The 17,133-nt window shown below is 40.3% G+C and overlaps 2 protein-coding genes across 2 annotated transcripts in view; both read right to left on the bottom strand.

Moving 5' to 3' along the window:
• Positions 1 to 1,139: 1,139 nt before the first annotated feature.
• On the bottom strand, positions 1,140 to 3,259 carry LOC115813047 (zinc finger protein 596-like). The gene is made up of 3 exons (XM_030775638.1): positions 3,172 to 3,259; positions 2,740 to 2,933; positions 1,140 to 2,464 (listed from the first exon to the last, which is right to left on the bottom strand). The coding sequence occupies exons 1-3, from the start codon at positions 3,210 to 3,212 to the stop codon at positions 1,494 to 1,496; spliced, it is 1,206 nt and encodes a 401-aa protein (XP_030631498.1). The 5' UTR covers positions 3,213 to 3,259; the 3' UTR covers positions 1,140 to 1,493.
• Positions 3,260 to 6,467: 3,208 nt separating this feature from the next.
• LOC115813197 (double C2-like domain-containing protein alpha) overlaps positions 6,468 to 17,133 on the bottom strand; it is a 12,986-nt gene continuing 2,320 nt past the window's right edge. The window contains exons 5-10 of the mRNA XM_030775810.1: positions 12,578 to 12,704; positions 12,102 to 12,161; positions 8,824 to 9,029; positions 7,607 to 7,688; positions 7,020 to 7,116; positions 6,468 to 6,604 (exon numbers count right to left, since the gene is read on the bottom strand). Coding sequence (XP_030631670.1) covers positions 6,468 to 6,604; positions 7,020 to 7,116; positions 7,607 to 7,688; positions 8,824 to 9,029; positions 12,102 to 12,161; positions 12,578 to 12,704 — 709 coding nt within the window. The remainder of the gene's footprint in view (positions 6,605 to 7,019; positions 7,117 to 7,606; positions 7,689 to 8,823; positions 9,030 to 12,101; positions 12,162 to 12,577; positions 12,705 to 17,133) is intronic.

Here is a 17,133-nt window from a genome sequence, read left to right as displayed (position 1 = left end):
AAGGAAAAATGAAGAAGTTAGAAGCGGCCTCTAGTAAGTTCGCACTGTAACTTACCACAGACGTTAACCATACAGCAAACGATGTTCTCCAGCTTCCGTAAAAATGCTGTGTAACTAACTGCTTATTCACACTTTTTCATAACTCCCTTCTATGTGGGATGTCAGCACTTAAAGGAACATCTTTCAATATGCCCTATCATTGTTCCTTGCAGGCTCAAATTTCCAGTAAACCGAAAATGTACGGCGTGTGTTATTCTTTTGGGTGTTGTCAAACATACTCACTTCCTGGATCTAAGGTGAGCACTTCGTCGACGTCAGAGCGCCTAAAGGTGCAACCGATCTATAGCTTTCTCAGCCGAAGGAAGCAAACTGTCACTCACCATGGTCCCGGGATTATTCATTGCGATAACATCCCCGTTTGTCTTATTATATCAAGCAACCCTTTAACGTAATATTCTTTGAGTCTATGTCTCCTCAGCACCGGGACGCTTCCGCGCAGGCTCCGAACAGCCCCTTTGATCAAAGTGATTTGTGGAGTTCACTGAACTTGTCGTTTGCAAATCTGCTGGCCTCGAACGCTTATCTGTACACAATTCAAACTCGTATGAGTGGAAACTTGTGCTACATCAGATACAGGCAATTTCTTCTGGCGGTTGATCACTGGTAGGGTTTATTGTTGGGGCAGTTAGTGGTGTCTGATAAGATGGCCTTTTGTTGAGGGTATTAGTTACCTGTGTTGCAATACATATAAATTACTTTTTCGTGTGGTATATATGTTCATTTTACCAGTATTTTCTCAGTATCATTCAGTTGAGTGTTCTTGTTTTGTTTTTATTTGTGTTTATCACAACCTAATAATTAGTACACCTGAGACTGTAAAGTCAGAAAAGACATTCATCCGAAATGACAGCCTCAGAGCTGAATACTTTTACTGAATTAGTGAATTAATTATTAATAAGAGCCCATGAAAAACTCATCACAGTATTGAGTCCAGAAAACCATAAGCAGTAATAAACAGTCAAATAACAATCTTATTCATAACTCAAGACTTACTTACTCATTAATAATTATTTAATCAAGTCCAGGCCAGGTAATACAACCTAAGAACTTCAAGAGTCATACAAAGTGCACTACATTGTCAAATTTCATTGCCCAGTTTCACAGAAAAGAAAGAAAACGTTCAACAAAAATATACCTCACTTAAAACTAGATTATGACTCTCGTCACATACCTCATACAATAGCTGCACTGTCTGCACAGGTCAAACAAAATGTGCCGACATCCACATGTGGCACAACAGTAAGCACCTCTGACTGTTTCATGACACTAGGGCTTAATATTATGGTGGTATCACGTCCACTGAAAATCAATAATATCGGCATCATGATATGTTCTTAAGCCCATGCTCTATTTGAGCATATTTTCTAAAATTTTATAAATTGTTGACAATAAGGCAAATCTAAAAAAAAACAAAAGAGATAAAAACAGAATCCTTAATTTATCTGAGGATCCCTCCATGATCCTCCTTGCTGGAGCTGTAGTGTTTCCCCAATGTGGATCTTCTGATGGCGTTTCAGATTCTCTCCTCGACTGAAGCTCTTTCCACACTGGCCACAATAGTACGGTTTCTCCCCCGTGTGCACCCTTTTGTGTTTCTTTAAGTCCCCTGCCTGACTGAAACAGCGTCCACACTGCAGGCATCGATAAGGTTTCTCCCCAGTGTGGCACCTCTGGTGTATTCTCAGGTTCCCCACACGACTGAACGTCTTCCCACAGATCACACAGATGTGCTGCTCCTCTCGTCGCTGTCCCTGCTTATGCCTCCTACTGTCTAGTGTTGTCCTAACAGCCCTCCCGTAGCTAAAACGTCTCCCGATCGGGCTGTGGTTGGTGTGAATGAAATAAAGCCCGTAGGAACCTGAACCTTCAGAGGTTTTGGCATTCGAGGCATCTGATTCTTGCCTGGCTGAAGCCGCGCTCAAATCTTCTGCAAAGTCAAATCCACTCTGCGGTACATGCTGCGGTGAGGCTGGGTAATCACTGATGTCAGGTTCTGTTTTGATGTCATCGGTTGCCACGCTAGGCAGGACGTCTGTACAGGACGTGTTTGGAGTCTGTGATTTGGGTAAAGTCACATTCACAGTACTGATGGTGTCTATAGTCTCTACTTGTTTTATGCTGGGAGGTGTGAAGGGTGGTAGTGCTGTGTTTGATCTGCTCTCAGATGGCACCTTCTTCTGTTCAGCTAATGTGAATGCAACGCTCAGGTCACACACAGTCTCAGGGTCAGCAAGTTGGCTAGGCTCTGATCTGGAGCTGTCTTCTCTATCTGTCTGATCAAGAGAGATCTCTGCTTTTACAGGTCTGTCCTTAGCCCAAGAGGATTCTGGGTTCTGCCCTATACAGGAGCTCCAAGATTGCTCACATGGCTGCTGCTGAGTGAAGACAGTGGCATGTCTTGATGCTGAAAAGGTGAGTAAAATAGAGATGGAACTATGATGAGGAAGTATATCTTTACTTTGAAAGCTAACATCGCATGTATAGCTGAATTAGACCATTATTTCACAGTTATTTGCACATCAGTAAAAATTTTTAGGAAAAAAAAATCAACACAACAATAATACAAGGTGTGGTACCATTCTACCGTGAATACTGCATAATTAAGTAATTTAACCATCCAAACTCACGAACTGTCTTTATTCTGAAGCACTTCGGCGGTCCCTGAAAGATGGAACTCACCCTCTTTCTCTTTTTCCAATTTCTCAAGCGCATCTCGTAGTTTAAGTCGCAGTTTTTCGTTCTCTCTCTGTGTCCGAGCGGTTTTCTCCTGGTACTCTGACACCGTTTCTCTTACAACTTCCAGCACCTCGTGTACTGCTACGGTCAGTAGCTTCGCAACCCGGGCATTCAGACGATCGATTTTAGACATGCTGCTAAATATTTACAAAGGAACACAGCATGAAAAACGAATACAGGCCTAAATTTAACAAAGACATCAGGTTGTCAGTTTGTTACGGTGAGCAATCTAAATTTATGACTGATGAAAGTTTAAAGTGCTAAACAGGATGAGATACACGTACGATTACAGGTTATTATTAGCTAACGTTACTAGCCAGCTGGAGGAAAACAAACACGTATTATAAACATACAGCATGTTGACTGTTCACATACCGTGGGTACATTTGGGCTTTTTCCACTGTTACCGATGACATTGTAGAAAACTTTTAATATGTCCCGAGATTTTATGATATCTATCAAGCTAAAGCCACTTAAGACAAACTAGCTACGCTAGCTAGTTAGGCGGTGCAAGTGTACACCACTCTGATATTGAAGAGAAGTTTGACTGGACTCGAACTTGAGTCAACAAGCAAATAAATGTTTCTTACTGAGGCTAGTAAAATGTTTTGTGACAAGTGCCATGTATAAAGCCGAGACAGTAATGCTTTAATTCAGTTTACTACTGTCCTGTTTTTGAAACGAAGGACTTCTGTGTACATTTCGGCCGCAAGCTCTAGACCGAGCGATGAAGCAGACTTCCTCTTACAGTAACGTAATGTCCAGATTTCAAAATAAAAGGTCTAATTGTACAAAGGAAGACTGTTTATTTGACATCAAACAGTACGCTCCTCAAACGGGAAACAACTAGCAAAAATTCTACTCATTCGAATTATCAATATTTAAAAAAAAAATTATAAATTATTATTATTATTATTATTATTAGTAGTAGTAGTAGTAGTAGTAGTAGTAGTATTGTTGTTGTTGTCGTCGTTATTTATTTAATTATTTATTTGTATTTACGTGAGATATCAGTTTTATTTCTATTACGTGTACAATACTAGGACGCTCGTAACAGTAACTTCTGGGAGAAAATCCAGTCAAATGAGAACTAGTTAGGAACCGAAGTCTCACTGTACGAAATGTGATAATGTGAATATTAGTTTGGAGGAATATGAGAAAACGACCAAAACTGTGCTTTTTGCTGCTGCAGCATTGTGAAAGACATTGCCAAAAGCAGCATATGACAGAGAACAACAGAATAATTCAAATAAATGACAGATATTTTGTTTCTTGTAACAGTTCAAGGTAACAGAATGAAAATATTGCTATATTCTGTAATCATGTAGTGAAGCATTAGTTCTCTGTATCACAAAGCTCCCACCACTAGATGCCAGAGATGCCTCTGAGCTTTGTTATTTGCTGTGCACCGTGGTACTCCAACAGCACTGCCACGAGTACAGACTGTACCAGACAGTTATTGCTTTCAGAGGAATACAAAACATTTTGTATATTAATTATATGCAAATTTATCATGCGCTCAACTGAACCATAGAGCTACCATATGTAAAACGACTGGCTTGTATACATCTATGTCTACACTGTGAACCTTTGCAAGGCAAGGCAGAACTTCCATCTTTATGTCCAGTGCCTTTCTTTTATCCTGCATCTGCATATGTTGATGTAGAAAGGATGAAGCAATGCAAAGAGGGCTGATAATATAAATGAATAATTTAAATAACTTACTCACATATTTTATTAAATCATCACGTTGTAGAATGCTCAAAATATTTTTCAATCTCTCCAAACATTTAAAGAGATATAGAGCTAGATCTGCTAAAGTGGAAGTTTGCTTTAAAAGATGCAAAAATTAAAGATGTTTTGTCAACTCAAAAAAACACCCTTTCCTTTCCTATCCTTTAATTTCTTTCTTTCTTTCTTTCTTTCTTTCTTTCTTTCTTTCTTTCGAATAAGAACACTGAAATAGCTGCAAATACTGAGAAGCTGAACATTCATCAAAGATGCTAAAACTGAGAGCATTGTAAAACTTAAATTAAATTAAATGAAATCAAAATAAAGCCTGTCTAAGAGTAAGTATTATTTTGATATAAGAACTGAACAAAGATACAATAGCAATATTTCAAGACAGAAACAACTCAATATTTAATTAGAAACATATTTAAATTTAGGAGACCAAACAGGGGCATACATTATGAAAAACAGAGTTTCACGCATCGTCCCAGGAAAAGGGACAAACAACATACATTCAGCATCATGCTATATACACAAGAATAAAGAGAAAGGCCAGATCATACAAACATACACGTAGCTATTCCAGTATTAAGACATGCTTAATCAGTCCTCAAACTCCTGGTGACCCCTTAATAAATAAATAAATAAATAAATAAATAAATAAATGTGGATAATTGCAAACAAACATAGGCAAACCTAACAGATTGTAAATTCATTAACTTCTTAAATACGTGTACAAACTGAACCATATACATGTGATTTTCAAACTATGAAGTTGACATGGGAAAGCCATAGCATGTCAACAAAAGGTAAAAGTGCTGAAATAAGAACCAGTATGAAAGCAAGACAAGAGTATGAAAGCAAGGCAGTCATCAGGGGTTCACTGAGAGCAGCGTGTCCTTCTGAGGGTTAGCGATAATGTTCAACAGAGAAATGTTAGAAGCTCCCAGTGATACATAGTTCAGAGGTACAGGTCAATACAAATATGTTCCTTACAAGAAACAATATATAAGAAACAGGTAGAAGAGCTGCATCAGAACGACGAGCATGCCAAACAACAGACACAGAAATCCATACCATGGGAATATCCCACTTTCCCACGATTACAAGCAGCAAGATTACAACATTACAAGCAGCAACAAATTCATTAACGACCACTTTTAAACGGCGACATGTCTTCTGTGATATTATTTAAGACCACTTCAAATTTTTCGGAAGCATTGTTCAACAGGCAGTGCCTTATTGCAACAGAAATTCAAAAATTATTGCATCAAAAATCAAAATACGTAAATATTATTCTCATTATTCTGTTGTAAACGTTGAATAGGGCTCTGATAAGTGTGTTTGTGTGTGTATGTGTATATATATATATATATATATATATATATATATATATATATATAATTTTTTTTTTTTTAGATTTTGTGGTATTTTCTAAGGGGAATTATTCTGGGGTTGACAAGTAAGAAAAATGATAGATGTATATAACACACTTTGGATTTACTCTGAACTCCAGTGCTCTGACATTTTGGAAACAAACTCATTTTTATTATTGTTTTGAGGCGATTTTATCTCCAGCATGTGGATCTGTGAAATGCAATTCAGTGGATCATAGAAAGTAAAACTAATATGGACAAAAAATAAATCCAGTCATAAAATTTAAACAAATGTTTGAGTGCAATGAAAATAACTGAAGGGTATAAATTTAGAAATCATTACGAGATTTGACACTCAAAAATGTTTTCCAATTTATACAGACTCTTCCCTTTGGCAACTTTTCAATCATACAGCTCTTTAAGAGCTTGGTACCCATACTCTACATCTGAGGAAATTCATGTGCAACAGTACTTAAATGGCATGGTAAATCATGTGATTCAAAGTGAACCACAGGTAAACTGGTCAAACAGCTTGTTAGGAGATGTGCTGAGATCATTGATCATTCATTCATGAAATGTAGATCCTGGCAGCTCATTGGTTAGTGTATGCCAACGCTCCACCTTCTGGCCTTTGTTCTTCAGACAGTCTATCCAATGCTGAAGGGCATCACCCTGTGAGTGACAGCCCAGAGACACACCCCCTAAGTAAAATAGTAAAGGTAGATTAACAGGATGCTAACAGCACGAACTGGTGTAAAAGCAAGTGCATGATTATAGTTTCTTGTCATTGTATTGAAATATGTATTTATCTGTTGACAAACAGTTTGAGAAGATTTAAACTGCTGCACAATAGATCAAATCCTAGGAAAAACTGCAATTTGCATAACTGTCTCGCATAATTTCCACTAAATATCATAGTGATATATGACTGTCTCATTCCCCATGGTTCAAAGTCTAATAAAATAAATATGAAGCATGAAAAAATACCTGATGATCTAAATAAATAAAAAAAACAGGCGTTGCAAATGCAATATTTTACTGTTGTAGGGCAAAAAGAAAGAATAACATGACTCCAGCACAAAATCATTCATAGGTGTGAGAATAAAATTAACTCACCGATGAAATCATTAGACTTTCCCAGGTCATAGTCCCACACTGTGACCTCAAGTGTCTTACTGGACAATTCAGTGAATGTGATCTCATAGAAAAATTCCTGAGACAGAGAGAGACAGAATGAGAAGTGAAAAGGAGAGAGAGAGAGGGTGGGAGAGAGAGAGAAAAAGAGAGTCATGCACATGTTTACCGAAACATTCAGAGTATGGATCATTCAATAACAACATGTCATTCACTTCATATTAAATTGCACATGCGTATCAAAATAAAACATGTATAGTATTACAGCACAACAAATTGCTCCTCAACCAGTTACTAACCACAGAGATGTATGTGTGATCTAACGCATAACAACGATTTGAGCGCAATGTTTTGGTAGAATATGTGTGGTCTGGAAGGCAGTCTCAGAAATTGATGCCATACTTTACAAAATGCAATGATTATACGGTGATTTGTACAACATACACGGGACTAACATATACCAGAAACAGCTGACACACACACACCCTTACCCACACACACGCACACGCACACACACACACACACACTCACACACACACACACACCAACGTTCACATACAGTGGTATACCTCATTAAATTCTGGGTTGAGGGTCTTTTTGATGACAGCAGTTTTATGTTTTGATTTCTTCTTCAGGTCGGGCTTGAGGTATCTGTAATTGAGGCAGATGTATGTCTGTTTCATTTTCACCAATAATAAGACAAATCATTCTCTTTTCAACACCCTTTTGCCTGTTCCCAATCTGCATCCAGAGCAAAGGATGTGGCCATGCATACACTTTCATACTCACACATTAATCATGTTGGAATTGGCCGGATGGAGAGAGGGAGGGAGAGAGAGAGAGAGACAGAGAGACAGAGACAGAGAGACAGAGAGAGAGAGAGAGAGAGAGAGAGAGACAGAGAGACAGAGAGAGAGAGAGAGAGAGAGAGAGACAGAGAGACAGAGAGAGAGAGAGGGAGAGAGGACGAGGTGCACTTGTTTATATGGATGGAGGGAAAAGGAGGGATGGAGAGAGGGGGAGCTTGTCTATTTGTATGCCACATTTGTTCTTTATCCTCAGGGGAAAGGGCTGGTTTGGCATATTCATCCAAGAAGTGTGTGTGTTTGTTTGTGTGTGGCTTTGTGTGTGCGCCTATGTGTTTTTGTGTGTAAGTTAGAGAGGGCAGGAGAGACAGACAGTGTGACAAAATACAGAATGACAGAAGAGCAACATTTTGGAATAATGAAACAGAAAAGGATGAAAAAGGTGATATGTTGATGCCTGTAGTATTAACCCATTTTAAAGAATACCTTTAGGATACTGTCGGAATTTGAATATATTTAGAAAGAGACCCAATTTGGTGGTCTTTTGCCTGAAATCTGTCAACAATCATAACTCAGACATCAGATAAACTCTGCTAATGGTCAACAGACATCTCATGAGCACAAAACCACACAAACATACACACACTCACACAGACACAGTGTCACACTCACACATACACATGCACATACACACACACACACACACACGTACACACATGCGCACGTACACACATACACACATATGTTCACACACATGCATATGTGCACAGTCAGACACACACACACACACACACACACACACACACACTTTAGATTCTGGAATGAAAATCCTTCTGTTAAGATTACAAATGCACGGTCATACTATGAACACTCATTTAGGCATACTATTCAAGACTTAAAAACAGACCAGTGGAATCTAGTGATGGACAACGCTACAGAGGTACAGAGAACCAGAACAGTGGATGTACACATACACTCACATTTTGACATAGGGGTCTGAGAAACCATTGACGTCCATGGCAGCCAGGTGAGCACATCGGCGGACACCCACACATAGGCCCCCTTTGGCCCTCTCTTTGGCCTCAGCCTTGGTCTCACCCTCTGGGAGTGGAGCCGGGGGCAGGAACTGCAAACAGAGGAGCAGTCGACCCCTCTCCTCCAGACTCCTCTGTTGCTCACTCTCCCACTGAACATACATATATATAATGTAGTCAGAAATCAGCATCAAACACATAAGGCAACATATAACTCTTACTGAAGACACACACACATGCACACATGAACGCATGCAAACGCACACATACACATACAGCACGCACACACACGCACACACGCACACACACACACACACACACACACGCACGCACGCACGAAATTTCAAATGTACACAGCAGGCCAGTCAGAAGTAAACATCAAACATATTATCCAAAAATACACTTGCTCTCCCACTGAATGTACACACACACACACACACTCATTCCAACTGAACATGCAAACACATAGTGTAGTCAGAAATCAGCATCAAACATACTACTCTTACTGAAGACACACACACATGCACGCATGCATACACAAACACACACGCACGCACACACACACACACATACATACGCACACATTCGCACGCACGCACACACACACACACGTGCGCACGCGCACACACACATGCACAGACACACACATACACACACACATGCGCACGCACGCACACACACACACACACACACACACACACACACACACAATTTCAAATATACGCAACAGGCCAGTCAGAAGTAAACATCAAACATATTATCCAAAAATACACTTGCTCTTCTACTGAATGTACACACACACACACACACACACACACACACACACATGCACAGCAGCCAGATATCAACATCTTCTATATAGTGGTCTCTTTCCTACTGAAGGCACATCAGTGAAAAACCTTATGTAACTCTCTTAGATAATTCATTGCCTAACCCAACATTTCTGTCTTCTGAGCATCGAAGCAGTGAAAACTGTTTAACAGTTGACTACATGGCTAATGCAGAAACTGAAGTCTGGTAAATATATCTTTTTGTTACGTCAGTATTTTCCCTCTCACATTTTGTGAACAGTTCATTGTAAATTACATTTCACATTTGATTCAGGGGATTGGAATAGAATATGTATCAACACTGAACATGCCTAAGACGAAATGACGAAATTAACTAATTCCTATAATCCTTTTGCATTATTAAATATCAGTAATGCACAAGGATTATAGGAATACCCTAATTTAAACAAAATAAATCTTTGATATCCAAACTTTCCCTACTGCCCGTGTACAACTCTGTAGAACAACTCCCAGACTATTATCAAGAAGACATCAGGCTGCTCAGCCACAAGTGTGTGGTGCTGTGTATGAAGTCTACAAAGCCTTTTACAGTTAAAAGACACTCCACAACACCAGCACACATGGCTCGAGGTAAAAAAACTGTCCTCACACTACTTGACTCTGCAACATGTTTTTGATTGAGAGCCTGATCCTGTGGCTCATTAACTTTTTAACTAAACTCATTTAAATTAATTTCAACTGACTGCCTGAAACAGTACATTTACAAATAACAGGGAACCCACACTAACAACTCAACACTGGTCTGTGATCTTAGAGCTGACTGTTCTTCTCTTTCCAGTTTGTAACAGTAAAAAGACACCAGCTACTGTCTCACGATGTTTGTTGACTGTCAGGCTGCTTAGCATTCTGAGACAAAATCACCAAAGCTCTGAAGAGTCTGCTTGCTATTTTATGCCCTTAAGCAATGTTGGTAAGACAGTGGGAGAATCTCATATGTTCACCAGCTAAAACCACAAGAACTGAGCCCTCTTTTGTTGTAGCACTGAAAATTACTTGTAGAATCAGACAGTTCTATTCTATTCTATTCTATTCTATTCTATACTATTTGTGAAGTTCACTTAATACATTATAATGTTTGGCAGGATAGCCATGTGTGATATAAATACACTTCAGTTTCAATTCTGAATCAGCCGAATCCATTGCATTGAGTATATGGTAGAAGTTAGCCCTGTCTGACTAAACTCTAAACCTTCAGATTTCAGGTCACACAGAAATGCTGAGGAGAGACAAGGTCTGCTGATCTGCGACCTTTGGCATTTCGAGTAGAGGAGAACTCCATAGCTGGGGGATGACCACGCTGAGAATTTTGGGCTTTGATCTTTGATACAGCTCTGAGGTGAATCATCATCACTGGTGTTGGCATTAATGTTGACACATCATGTCAAACCGCCAAAAAGGAATGACTGCAGTTCAGTCAATGCCAGTTACAGAAAAAAAATAAAACATTACTGACAGAAGTCTAACACAGTTTGTGTTAGACAAGCCCTCAATTCACCTAATATGGCACTATAATTGAAGATAAATATATGCAATTTAACTAATTCCCTGTTCGACTGAACTGTATCTACGCTTTCAATCTATCAATCTCGCGAGGGAATAACAAACCTCATGTAATTTGATAATGATATGCTGACATTTGTGACAGTGAAGATTCAATTGACAGGATTCAAATGAAAAACAGAAAGGAATGAGGGGAGCATGGGAGGAGTGTGAGGAGGAGAAACATCAATAAAAAAACAAGAGAGACGTGTGGAGCAGGATGAGTCACTTATGTCCAAAGGCACAGCTGTATGTACAGCAGTGTATTTATAGCTCTCTAACGACACTGTTTTTCTTAACAGGGATGTAAGTACAGCATAGTACACAAGTAACAAATTTATCACTGTAAAACTCAAAAGTGCCCACATAACACTACATTCAACACATGGTAAACTGTTACTCCCATGAATTGTTGATTGTCCTATTTAATCTCTCTCATCACTTCATATCTCTGTTCCCTGCTTCGAGAGGATGGAGTGATCAATAAATCAACACCCCCTCTCTTTTTTTCTGTCTCTCTTTCATCCACATGCCAAAGCTGTCTTTATTCATTATTTCACTAATTAGGGGCGGATTTGGATTTCCCACACTAATAAATGATAAAAACGATGCAGCATGAAGGCATAGGATAACCATATCTCTCTGAAACATTACACAGGGCCCCGAAAACTCAGTCTAAATGCCAACAACACAAAACAGCATGGAATGGGGAGATGGGGAGAGAAAGAGAGAGAGAGAGAGAGGATAGATAGATGATAAATAGAGAGAGAGAGAGAGAGTAAGAGAGAAGACATGCTTACAGTCAGACATTATTTGAAACAAGGTGAGGTTTACCTCTCTCAGATAGCAGGAGATTCCCCTGAGTGCTGCACTCATGGCAGTGGGGGAGGGAAGCTGAGAAAAACATCTATATCATTAGCATAAAACGATCCATGTATGTGCGCGCACACACACGCACACACACGCACACACACGCACACACACACACACACACATACACACACACACACACGCGCGCGCACACACACACACACACACACACACACACACACACACGCATGCACGCACGCACACACACACGCGCACACACACACACACACACACATGCGCGCGCACACACACACACTCACACACACACACACACACACACACACACACACACACACACACACACACACACACACATTTTTATTTGCTGATAAATGTGGCTATATTGTCACACATCAGCTGTATTAATGGAGTCATTAATAACTTGTCTTAGCATTATAAGACAAATGCCTGTTGTAAGCAGCCCCACTCCCAGCTCTTACCGGAGGAGGATGTTCCAGACAGATGTTGTAGTGTTTAGGCTGGTCAGGTTTGACTCTTCGCAGGGCCACTCTCGCCTCCCCAATGAACTCATTATGTGTCAGCTTGTCCTCATCACACACTGAAACCCTGAAAGCCAGACACAGGGGGAGAGAGAGAGAGAGAAACACAGTCAACAAACATCCTGAGACAAGGGGACACACACACACACACACACACACACAGTGTGAAACAGCTGAACACATGTTCACTTAAAGGTGCACATACACAGACAGAAATTAAAAAAAGAAAAAGAAAAAGAAAAAAAAAACAAAAAAACATGCAGAGAAACAGGACTATGTAAAAACACATGCGCACATATGCATATACAGACTTATACATAATGAGTAGACTACAACTAAGCCATCAGTCAGAGAGGAAAACAACCAGCTGTGGCGATATCTCCTTCTGCTTCACTAATTTTGCAATAAGCCTCTTTAAGTGTTGTTCAGCCACTGTGAGCAGAGAAATACATTATGCATTCTCCTCATATGACGGTTGGCTCAATTCATTTCCATGTAACGAGAGAGGGGAGGCTCAGGGGAAACTGGCCGAAGAATTTGCAGTGGATTAATGAATTAAGTAGTTATACTGTTCCCAATTTGTTCTGAAAACAGGATTTGAGGATAGAGACCAGTCAGCCAAAAGCCCAAAACATTCTTCCCATTCACTGTAAGTAGTGCTAAATGCCAGGGATTATCACTTTGGTAGCAAAGACTTAGACTACAGCCATTTGTACAAAGCAGTGATTTTCCTCTATCTCTGTTTCCTTCATATTGTATTTTAATAGACTCATAACTGACTAGCTGCCTTGCTGTGCATGGATAGACATATATTGTATCAATGCAAGTAGACATGCAAGTATTAATATATTCAGATAATCACAGCATACATGGTAGAAGTGATGGGATGGTGTACTACGACATGACAAGCATGAACATAAGTAATTGTACACAGATCTGCATACTGTTCGCACGGTGTCTTTAGTTTTAATATAGTCATTAATTGGAAGAGCTGTTATTATTGTAGTCACCAAGACTAGACTATACTGCACGACCAGGCTTTGAAGCTATTAGGCAACAGTAAATCAATGTTAGGTGGGGGAGGGGCGGCGCCGCTACTTTGGGGCAGTTTCAGCACCATAAAGCTGGACAGCGGCAGCAGCTAATTAGCAGCCCAACCACAGCTGAAACTGCTCAACCAACTACAGCTATTTAAAGAGGTGCTCCAGACCGAGCCAGATTGGAGGCTGGCCATTTGAGACTGCTAACCTCTACCCCCTCCCTCTTTCTCTCCCCCCCCCCCCCCCCCCCCTCTTTTCCACAAACCAACTCTGCATTAGAGCCACGGTAGCTGGGTTAAAAAGCCCTTCTGCTGGAATCAACAGTTTGCCCCCCCCCCCCCCCCCCCCCCCCCCTTCATGAGCTCTTTGGCTCTGGTTCTTCAATTCTTTCAGTTTTCTTTCTGTTTTCTATTGCCATATGGACTGCTCAAGTTCTCTGCGGTTTTTCAGCTTTGAAAAACTTTGTTATCTTTGATGATGAGGAGGTTCTGACTGTTTTACATATAATTTACTTTTTGTGTGAGTCTCCATTCAAATATCGGTGGTTTATCCCACCAAGCTTTCACGACAGGCACAGACCATAATATTCTTCTCAATTTCTGCATCTGCATCAGATTGCTTAAGATGTAGCTGACAGGTCAAGGAGAGAATGCCAAGGTTTATGAATACTCATACATAATAAATTGTGTGAGGCATTGCAGCTGTTTATGCACTGTATGAGGTTCTTAATTACATGGTGTTTTATAATCTCAGTTTTGAGACATTCATTTATGCATGGGGGAGTTGTGAACTGTGACACAGACTGCAGTTTGGGATATTAATTCAGCTTTCATGCACAATGGAAATAATCAACATGTGATTCAACAGGGGGATATCACAGCAAGAGAATACAGAATATCAGCTTCATTAGAAACAAATGAACACACTCTGCCCCACCCCCCCACCCCCACACCCACACCCACCCCCACACCGATACATTCATTATTCAGAAAAACAGAAAATGAGGCAGAACACAGGTAAGACAATGAAAGAGAGACAGGTAGCAAAATGTGAGTGAGAAAGCAGACTGAGGCTGAATTAACAACAACAATAACAACAACTACCACTACAACAATAATAACAATAACAACAACAACAACATCAATAATAATAACAATAGTGATAATATATTTTACATAGCACATTACTCAAACTAAATGTCACCTTACATTATAGATCATAGGTACACACATAAAAAAGCAATACATTTTTTAACACCCTCAGAAATTAAAGGGTACAGAGAATGAAGGTGGAGAGGAAGCCTTGGGGAACTCTGGATGCATGGTGGTGTGGAGCTGGTGAGGGGGCCTGTAATGCTTTGATGCAAGAGAGACAGCAAGAAGGTGGAGCGCAGCATAAAGAGAAAAACAGAGACGTACGGAAGGAGAGAAGAGAGAGAGAGAGAGAGAGGGGTAAAGAAAGAGAGAGAAAGAGAATGTAAAAAAAACCCCAGACAGATCTGAATTCTGATGCTTTGATCTTCGAGAGCTAGTAGTTCTAATAGTCTCATCTTTTTGCTTCCTGGCTGAATCTGTGAGCAGGGGACCAAAACGGCTAAATTGGCTTCTGTCACCAGACTGCCTGCTAAAGAATGCAAGGTACAAGGGGCCACGTTGCCCGGGTAACCGTAAGTCGATAGTCTTTTAAGGATCCGTGGGTAATTTACTGCATATCAGCCTGTTATCCCTACTAAACACGTGAATCCGTTTCCACTCTCTATCTCGAGAGGAAATACCCAACCCCTCTCCCCCCAAGACCCCCCCCCCCCCGCCCGCACCTCGAGTCCCCGATGGAGATAAGGAGAGTGAGAGAGCGAGGATAATGACCAGGGATGAAGAATGAGAGGCATGGGTAGAGCGTGAGGAAGAGATATCCCTCTTATGAAGGAATATGATCATTTTCCTATTAGTGTGACAGCTGACATTTTCCAGTCCTTCTGGAACACCATGTCAGCTAAGCTGATAATAGCCTGTTTGAAATATGTCCGGCTGTGTCCGCGCGTGTGTGCGTGTGTGCGTGTGTGTGTGTGTATGTGTGTCTGTCTGTATGTGTCAAAAAAGCTGACATTTAACACAAGCACAAGCTCATTCAAGACAGTCTCACACCAGCAGAGACCTCTACTATGTACAATTATGCAGTATTAATATCACAGAGAGAGGCCCCAGGGCAGTGAAACCTAAAAGCACATATTAACTGCAGTGCCGTACTACTGTTTCACTCTAAACCTGTTGACCATTAGACTGTGTAAAATATGCTTTATTACCTGGGCTGTTTTGAGGACTAAAACATTCTTCTCTACAGTATTCTTGCATTTATATCTGGTCAATACTGAACTTAGCCGTGGCAATTAGGAAACAGACAGTTCCTTAATGGCTATATGCTTGGTTTGTTTTCCACCTGTCTTGGAAGTCACCTTGGATAAAAGCGCCACTAAATGAATAAATGTAATTGTAAATGTAAAACTGATGGGGTGATTTTAAAAGGAAAATTAAAACCAGTGTGAAACTGATTGCTAGAATATACTTATTCTACTGCAAATGCAAGATTAAGCATACACAGAAATGTGCAAAACTCATGTTAACTTTACTGACCAGACTGTTCGGCCTGGTCTGACTGACAGTGGAGAACCTGCTTTGAACTGGGAAGTTTACAAGGAAAGAGGAAAAACTGCTCCAAGCCACATAAGTCTTCAAAAGGAAGAAGTGGAACACGTTTTATTCATTCTGCTCAGTGAATTAAGAAGGCCCAAAAATGTTTCTTGCCTGTAGTTTGTCAAAAAGTAGATAAGCAAGTGAAGAATTTTCAGATGAAAACACAACAGCGTGCGTGTGCGTGCACACACACACACACACACACACACACACACACACACACATACACACAGACATGCACATAAACAAATACAGACAGACACACACACATGCGCACACGCACACACACACACACACACACACACACACACATACACACATACACACAGAGACGGCTTCTGTTTCATGTTCCTTATGTGTGTCTGTGTCTGTGGAGGTTAATATTCTCACCTGCCCGAGGCAATCTAATTTAGCCCTAGGAGATCTACAGCCCACAGTATTCTACTTAACTCTGACTCCCACTTAGACGTGCTCTTTTTCTCTCTCTCTCTCTCTCTCCCCCACAGAAAGTTTGAGACTCACACAAACAATTCACAACCTCTGCAGGGGTCAATGAAATTAAATACCCTGCAGACGTAACTCTGACCTCAATCTGTCACAACAGCAGGGAGAAAAGGAGAGATTGAAAGAGAGAGATAGAAAAGGAGGAGAAAAGAAGAAAAGAGGGACAGTGAAGCAGAAATGAAAAATGGAGAGACAAAGCAATGGATAAAGAGAATAGAAGGTGGAAAAGAAAGACATTTAAAATCAAAGGGAAGTTTAGAAT

The sequence above is a fragment of the Chanos chanos genome, chromosome 5 (genome assembly GCF_902362185.1).
Source record: "Chanos chanos chromosome 5, fChaCha1.1, whole genome shotgun sequence".
NCBI lineage: Eukaryota > Metazoa > Chordata > Actinopteri > Gonorynchiformes > Chanidae > Chanos > Chanos chanos.
The sequence above is the reverse complement of the archived record's forward strand: the minus strand, read 5'-3'. Positions and strand labels throughout refer to the sequence as shown.